The sequence below is a fragment of the Corvus hawaiiensis genome, assembly GCF_020740725.1.
Source record: "Corvus hawaiiensis isolate bCorHaw1 chromosome 37 unlocalized genomic scaffold, bCorHaw1.pri.cur SUPER_37a, whole genome shotgun sequence".
NCBI lineage: Eukaryota > Metazoa > Chordata > Aves > Passeriformes > Corvidae > Corvus > Corvus hawaiiensis.
In genome coordinates this window covers 80,763-89,071 of record NW_025963262.1, presented here as the reverse complement: position 1 = coordinate 89,071, position 8,309 = coordinate 80,763, and the positions used below count along the sequence as shown (strand labels likewise).

General features: G+C 58.0%; 1 protein-coding gene and 1 long non-coding RNA gene across 3 annotated transcripts; one reads left to right on the top strand and one right to left on the bottom strand.

The window, feature by feature from the left end:
- Positions 1-161: 161 nt before the first annotated feature.
- On the top strand, positions 162-6,932 carry LOC125320793 (cytochrome c oxidase subunit 6B1). 2 transcript variants are annotated; one of them, XM_048293217.1, is made up of 4 exons: positions 162-260; positions 2,427-2,534; positions 5,746-5,846; positions 6,741-6,932. In XM_048293217.1, the coding sequence occupies exons 2-4, from the start codon at positions 2,429-2,431 to the stop codon at positions 6,792-6,794; spliced, it is 261 nt and encodes an 86-aa protein (XP_048149174.1). In that variant the 5' UTR covers positions 162-260; positions 2,427-2,428; the 3' UTR covers positions 6,795-6,932. The 2 variants fall into 2 exon arrangements, with proteins under 2 accessions (XP_048149174.1, XP_048149173.1); XM_048293216.1 differs by having other exon boundaries at positions 181-282.
- LOC125320795 lies at positions 4,625-4,949 on the bottom strand. Its single transcript, XR_007201284.1, has 3 exons — positions 4,874-4,949; positions 4,734-4,762; positions 4,625-4,653 (listed from the first exon to the last, which is right to left on the bottom strand). It is a non-coding gene; the product is annotated as an uncharacterized LOC125320795 (long non-coding RNA).
- Positions 6,933-8,309: the final 1,377 nt, after the last annotated feature.

The following is an 8,309-nucleotide window of genomic DNA, read 5'->3' as shown; positions in this document are numbered from 1 at the left end:
ACCGGCGATTTTGGGAGCTCCGCTGGGAGTTTTTTGCCGACTCGCGGCGTTTTGGGCTCATTTCGGGGCCTTTCGGCGCCACTTCGGGGCCGTTCCGGGGCATTTCAAGGCACTTCCAGGTCGTTGTCGCCGCCATTTTTCCTCCAAGATGCGACGCTCTGGCCCGAAACCGGCGCTCTACGCTCTTCAGTGACGTCATTTCCGGCGGCGCTCTGGCGCTTCCGCCGTGACTCGTTGGTTCCGGCGAGCGGCGAGCGAGGGTGAAAGTGACTTTGAGCACTGGGGCGTACTGGGAGAACTGGGAGGGACTGGGAGCACTGGGAGGGGACTGGGGGGCAACTGGGAGCACTGGGAGGGGAACTGGGAGGGACTGGGGGCGCTGGGAGGGGGTTGGGGGGAACTGGGAGCACCGAGGGTGTTCGGAGGGTGCGGGGGGGGCGCCGGGAGCGGTTTAGGCTTCACTGGGAGGGGACTGGGAGAAACTGGGAGCACTGGGAGGGGTCCTGGACGGGGCTGGGGGTTACTGGGATGAACTGGGAGCACTGGGGTGAACTGGGAGGGCAGTAGGGGGGTTACTGGGATGAATTGGGAGGGGACTGGGAGGGGTGTGCGAGGTTACTGGGATGAACTGGGAGGGGACTGGGGGGAACTGGGGTGAACTGGGATGAACTGGGAGGGCGCTGGGAGTTACTGGGATGAACTGGGAGGGCGCTGGGGGTTACGGGGATGAACTGGGAGGGCACTGGGATGAACTGGGAGGGCACTGGGATGGACTGGGAGGGCACTGGGGGTTACTGGGATGAACTGGGAGGGCACTGGGATGGACTGGGATGGACTGGGAGGGCACTGGGGGTTACTGGGGTGGACTGGGATGAACTGGGAGGGTGCTGGGGGTTACTGGGATGAACTGGGAGGGCACTGGGGGTGTACTGGGATGAACTGGGGGTTACTGGGATGAACTGGGAAGGCACTGGGATGAACTGGGATGAACTGGCTGTTACTGGGATGAACTGGGAGGGACTGGGATGGACTGGGGTTTGCTCTCGAGCTGTTAATTACCTTTCGAGGCGTTAATTGGCTTTATTAATTACTGCTCTGGGTCATTCTCTCGCTCCTCACTTGTTTCTCGCCCCTGGGCGGGCATTAATTAGCCCAGGTTGGGTTAATTAACCCCAGGAGGGTTTTAATTAGCCCTGGGGGGCATTAATTAATTAGCAAAGCCCTCATTAATTTGATTAAATGTTGCCTTTAATGGCATTAGTTGCCGTAATACAGCTCAGGCAAGCAATTAATCGGTCCCAGGTGTAATTAATTGACCCCAGGGGTTGCTAATTAATGGTGGAGAGCGTCAGATAATCAATTAAGGTGTTAATTAGTGCTAATTGTTCTGTAAGTTGCCTTTTTTGCTGTTTTATTTCCCTTCTTTTCACTCCAGGGTGGGGTTAATTAACGCAGGGTGGGCTAATTAACCTCTGGAGGATCTTAATTGGTCCTTGGAGGTGCTATTAATTAATGGAGTGTTAATTAACACCGTTAATTAGCTTTTAATGCCCCTTTAAATCCGTTTTAGTCCTTTCTTTTTTGTTCCAGAGGAGCATTAATTTATCTAGGGTGGGCTTAATTAACCACAGGAGAACCTTAATTAGTCCTTAAGGGTGCTGATTAATTAGCAGGCTGCTAATGAGCCTGGTTAATTATCCTTTAGGCCGTTAATTACCTTCCCAATGCTCCTCCCATGATGGATTTTCTCATTCCTGGGTGGGATTAATTAACCCGTGATGAATTAATTACTCGCTAATTAACAACCTAGGTTGCAAATTAATTAGATAGGTGCTAATCAGCCTAGTAATTAATTAATTAGCTGGTAATTGGCACTATTAATGACTCTTCTATAGTTTTTCCTGATGTTCTCAGCTCCATTTTATTGGGGGGGGCTAATTAATGCATCAATTAATTAATTAGTTATTCTGAGAGGTTCATAAAGCAGTTCTACAGGTTGTTAGCTGATTTATTAGGCGCTAATAATGCTGTTAATTAACTAGTTAGGTGCTAATTGGTGTCATTAATGACCTTTTAATGTTATTTTCTGCTGCTTTTAGGCTTGTTCTGTTCTCGTATTTTCCATTCTATGCTGAGGCTAATTAATGCTTTAGTGAACTAATTAATGGGAGAGGGTGATAATGAATGAATGAGGTGCTAATCAGCTTGCTAAATAATTAATTGGCTGCTAATTAGCCTCATTAATGACCTTGCTCCCCTCCCAAAACCCCCCCCAGGGCCTTGAAAATCTTCATTCCCCCCCCCCCTTTTTGAGCAATTAAGGCCCCCTAAATGCAATTAATCAGGGCAGGTGGGTCATTAATGCCCCCCCAGAGGCTGATTCATTAACCCAGGTGCTAATTAAGCTCTCTAATTGCCCTAATTAGCCATGGCTGAGGACATCAAGACCAAGCTGGGCCGGTACAAGACGGCGCCGTTCGACAGCCGCTTCCCCAACCAGAACCAGACCCGCAACTGCTGGCAGAACTACCTGGGTAAAACCCCCTGAAACGCCCCAAAACTCACCTGGGGGGGCTCACAACGCACCTGGGCACCCCAAAAATCACCTGCCCACCCCAAAAAACCCCAGGAACCCCAAAATTCCCACAAAAATACTCCAAAAAAACCCAAAATCGGCTGGTTTTAAACCTTGAGAGTGCCTGGGTAGACCTCATGTCCCAATGCCTGGTTATTCCCCAAAACTCACCTGGGGGACCCCAAAAATACCCCCAAAACTCATCTGGGCGGCTCACAACGCACCTGGGCACCCCAAAAATCACCTGCCCACCCCAAAAAACCCCGGGAACCCCAAAATTCCCACAAAAAACACCAAAAAAACCCAAAATTGGCTGCTTTTTAACCTTGAGAGTGCCTGGGTAGACCTCATGTCCCAATGCCTGGCTACTTCTCAAAATTCACTTGGGGGACCCCAAAAATCTCCCTAAACTCATCTGGGCGGCTCACAACGCACCTGGGCACCCCAAAAATCACCTGCCCACCCCAAAAAACCCCGGGGACCCCAAAATTCCCACCAAAAACACCAAAAAAACCCAAAATCGGCTGGTTTTAAACCTTGAGAGTGCCTGGGTAGACCTCATGTCCCAATGCCTGGTTATTCCCCAAAACTCACCTGGGGGACCCCAAAAATACCCCCAAAACTCATCTGGGCGGCTCACAACGCACCTGGGCACCCCAAAAATCACCTGCCCACCCCAAAAAACCCCGGGGACCCCAAAATTCCCACCAAAAACACCAAAAAACCCAAAATCGGCTGCTTTTAAACCGTGAGAGTGCCTGGGTAGACCTCATGTCCCAATGCCTGGTTATTCCCCAAAACTCACCTGGGGGACCCCAAAAATACCCCTGAAACTCACCTGGGGGGGCTCACAACGCACCTGGGCACCCCAAAAATCACCTGCCCACCCCAAAAAACCCCGGCAAACCCAAAATTCCCACAAAAAACACCAAAAAAACCCAAAATTGGCTGCTTTTAAACCTTGAGAGTGCCTGGGTAGACCTCATGTCCCAATGCCTGGCTACTTCTCAAAATTCACTTGGGGGACCCCAAAAATCTCCCTAAAGTCATCTGGGCGGCTCACAACGCACCTGGGCACCCCAAAAATCACCTGCCCACCCCAAAAAACCCCGGGAACCCCAAAATTCCCACCAAAAACACCAAAAAAACCCAAAATCGGCTGGTTTTAAACCTTGAGAGTGCCTGGGTAGACCTCATGTCCCAATGCCTGGTTATTCCCCAAAACTCACCTGGGGGACCCCAAAAATACCCCCAAAACTCACCTGGGGGGGCTCACAACGCACCTGGGCACCCCAAAAATCACCTGCCCACCCCAAAAAACCCCGGGGACCCCAAAATTCCCACCAAAAACACCAAAAAACCCAAAATCGGCTGCTTTTAAACCGTGAGAGTGCCTGGGTAGACCTCATGTCCCAATGCCTGGTTATTTCCCAAAACTCACCTGGGGGACCCCAAAAATACCCCTGAAACTCACCTGGGGGGGCTCACAACGCACCTGGGCACCCCAAAAATCACCTGCCCACCCCAAAAAACCCCGGGGACCCCAAAATTCCCACAAAAATACCCCAAAAAATTGCAAAATTGGCTGCTTTTTAACCTTGAGATTGCCTGGGTAGACCTGATGTCCCAATGCCTGGTTATTCCTCAAAATTCACCTGGGGAACCCGAAAAGTACCCCTGAAACTCACCTGGGGGGGCTCAGAACTCACCTGGACACCCCAAAAGTCACCTGCCCACCCCAAAAAACCTCAGGAAACCCAAAATTCCACCCAAAACCCCCCAAAATTTGAGGTTTTTCTTCCCACCTGCGCCCCAATTTTGCTTGGGTAGACCTGGTGTCCCCTTTGCCCCCCATTGTCCCCAGTGTCCCCAAAGTCTCTCCAGTGTCCCCTGGGTGTCCCCTCCCACCCCTGGGTGACCCCCCCGGACTCCTGGGACCTCCCCGGGACTCCCCAAAATTGTCTGGGACCCCCCCCCGGCTGGGGAGAGCCGATGTCCCCATTGTCCCCAGTGTCACCTGGGTGTCCCCAAACCCCCCCAATGTCACCTGGGTGTCCCCATTGTCCCTCCAATGTCACCTGGGTGTCCCCAAACCCCCCCAATGTCACCTGGGTGTCCCCAATGACACCTGGGTGTCCCCAAACCCCCCCAATATCACCTGGGTGTCCCCATTGTCCCCAATGTCACCTGGGTGTCCCCACTGTCCCTCCAATGTCACCTGGGTGTCCCCAAACCCCTCAAGTGTCACCTGGGTGTCCCCAATGTCACCTGGCTGTCCCCAAACCCCCCCAATGTCACCTGGGTGTCCCCATTGTCCCTCCAATGTCACCTGGGTGTCCCCAAACCCCTCAAGTGTCACCTGGGTGTCCCCTCCCATCCCTGGGACCCCTCCAGGACCCCCCAAAATGGGCTGGGACCCCCCAAAGTTGGCTGGGGAGAGCCGATGTCCTCAATGTCATCTGGGTGTCCCCAAACCCCTCAAGTGTCACCTGGGTGTCCCCAGTGTCACCTGGCTGTCCCCAAACCCCCCCAATGTCACCTGGGTGTCCCCATTGTCCCCCCAATATCACCTGGGTGCCCCCTCCCATCCCTGGGACCCCCCCAGGACTCCCCAAAATGGGCTGGGACCCCCCCACTGGCTGGGGAGAGCCGATGTCCCCCATGTCCCCAATGTCACCTGGGTGTCCCCATTGTCCCTCCAATGTCACCTGGGTGTCCCCAAACCCCTCCAGTGTCACCTGGGTGCCCCCTCCCATCCCTAGGACCCCCCCAGGACCCCCCAAAATGGGCTGAGGACCCCCCCACTGGCTGGGGAGAGCCGATGTCCCCAGTGTCACCTGGGTGTCCCCAAACCCCCCCATTGTCACCTGGGTGTCCCCAATGTCACCTGGGTGTCCCCAAAGCCCTCCAGTGTCACCTGGGTGTCCCCAATGTCACCTGGGTGTCCCCAAACCCCCCCATTGTCACCTGGGTGTCCCCAATGTCACCTGGGTGTCCCCAAACCCCCCCAATGTCACCTGGGTGTCCCCAATGTCACCTGGGTGTCCCCAAACCCCCCCAATGTCACCTGGGTGTCCCCTCCCACCCCTGGGACCCCCCCAGGACCCCCCCATGAGCTGGGGAGAGCCGATGTCCCCAATGTCCCCGCGCTGTCCCCTCGCTGTCCCCAGACTTCTACCGGTGCCAGCGGGCGATGGCGGCCAAGGGCGCCGATGCCGCCCCGTGCCAGTGGTACTTCCGCGTCTACAAGTCCCTGTGTCCCACCTCGTGGGTGAGTGCTGTCCCCAGGGTGTCCCCAGGGTGTCCCCAAGGTGCCCCCAATATCCTGAGGGTCCCTTCAGTGTCCCCAGGGATGTCCCTAAGTCCTACAGGGTTCTCACAGGGCCCCCAGAGTGTCCCCAAGGTCCTGAAGGTCCCCAAGGTGTCCCCAGGGGTGTCCCCAAGGCCCGGAGTGTCCCCAGGGTGTCCCCAAGGTGTCCCCAAGGCCCTGAGGGTCCCCAAGGTGTCCCCAAGGCCCAGAGTGTCCCCAGGGTGTCCCCAAAGTGTCCCCAAGGCCCTGAGGGTCCCCAGGGGTGTCCCCAGGAGTGTCCCTAAGTCCTACAGGGTTCTCACAGGGTCCCCAGAGTGTCCCCAGGGTGTCCACAAGGCCCTGAGGGTCCCCTTCAGTGTCCCCAAGGTGTCCCCAGGGATGTCCCCAAGTCCTGCAGGGTTCTCACGGGGCCCCCAGAGTGTCCCCAAGGTCCTGAAGGTCCCCAAGGTGTCCCCAGGGGTGTCCCCAAGGTCCTGAGGCTCCCCAAGGTGTCCCCGAGGTGTCCCCAGGGGTGTCCCCAAGGCCCTGGGAGTCCCTTCAGTGTCCCCGAGGTGTCCCCAGGGGTGTCCCCAAGGCCCTGAGGGTCCCCAGGGTGTCTCCAGGGTGTCTCCAGAATGTCCCTAAGGTCCTGAGGGTCCCCTTCAGTGTCCCCAGGGTGTCCCATGGGGTGTCCCCAAGGCCCTGAGGGTCCCCAGAGTGTCCCCAGGGTGTCCCCAAGGTGTCCCTAGGGGTGTCCCCGAGGTTCTCAGCATCCCCAAGGTGTCTCCAGGGTGTCCCCAAATCCTTCGGGGTCCTCTCAGTGTCCCCAAAGTGTCCCCAGGACCTTCAACACCCCCCCCCCCGATGTCCCCCCAGGTGACCACGTGGGACGAGGCCCGTGACGAGGGGACCTTCCCCGGCAAGATCTGAGCGTGCCCCACCCCCCCCTCTTGGTGACACCGGGCCGAGGGGGGGGGCGCAGGGAGGTGACACTGCGGGGGAGGGGACACGGGTGTCACCCGCGGGGAGGGCACGCGGTGGCAGCGCCAATAAAGGGTTAAAAACTGGGCCTGGGCCTCGGTTTTGGGGGGGGGGGGGGGGACATTTGGGGACATTTGGGGACACCAGAATTTCCCTGCTTTGGGACCCCCCCCACCCAGGGTCATTCAGGACCCCTCCCCCCCTGAGGTCACCTGGAGCCCCCCCAAAATCACCTGGGACCCCCCCAGTGTCACCTGGGAACCCCCCCGGCTTTTGGGGACACCCCAAGGTCAACTGGGATCCCCTAAACCCCCTCAGGGACCCCCCCCAAGAATCCCCTGGGACCCCCCCCCAAAATTGCCCCCCCCCATAGAAGTCTATGGGTAGACCTGGTGTCCCCCCCCCCCCCCCACCTGGGACCCCTCCCCAGCACCCATGGGTGCTCCCCAAAATATTTGGGACCCCCCCAGCACCTCTGGGTGACACCTCCAGACACCCCCAAACACTTGGGACCCCCCCAAGATATTTGGGACCCCCAAAATGTCACCTGGGCCCCCCCCCCCCCCAAAATTGCCCCCCCCATAGAAGTCTATGGGTAGACCTGGTGTCCCCCCCCCCCCCCCCCACCTGGGACCCCTCCCCAGCACCCATGGGTGTTCCCCAAAATATTTGGGACCCCCCCAGCACCCCTGGGTGACACCTCCAGACACCCCCAAACACTTGGGACCCCCCCCCAAGATATTTGGGACCCCCAAAATGTCACCTGGGCGCCCGCCCCCCAAAGTGCCCCCCCATAGAAGTCTATGGGTAGACCTGGTGTCCCCCCCCCCCCACACCTGGGACCCCTCCCCAGCACCCATGGGTGCTCCCCAAAATATTTGGGACCCCCCCCCCCCAGCACCTCTGGATGACACCTCCAGACTCCCCCAAACACTTGGGAACCCCCCCCAAGATATTTGGGACCCCCAAAATGTCACCTGGGCCCCCCCCAAAGTTGCCCCCCCCCATAGAAGTCTATGGGTAGACCTGGTGTCCCCCCCCCCCCACACCTGGGACCCCTCCCAGTTCCTCCCAGTCCCTCCCAGTCCCATCGCAGGTGACACCAGTGACCCCCAGGTGACACCAGTGGCTTTATTGTCCTCTCCCCCCCACCCTGAGGTTTATGGCCCCAGGGGAACCCCCGGGAGTGGCCCCAGGATGGCCCCGGGGGCCAGCGGTGCTCCCAGTGCTCCCAGTGGCCCCCCCAGGGCTCCTCCCAGTGCTCCCAGTGGCCCTCCCAGTGCTCCCAGTGGCCCTCCCAGTGGCCCCCCCAGTCCTCCCAGTGGCCCTCCCAGTGCTCCCAGTGGCCCTCCCAGTGCTCCCAGTGGTGCTCCGAGGGGTCCTCCCAGTGCTCCCAGTGGTTCCAGCAGGCGACCTGGGGGGGGACACGGGGTGGGGGTGGTGAGGGAGGGGTCCTTCCATGGC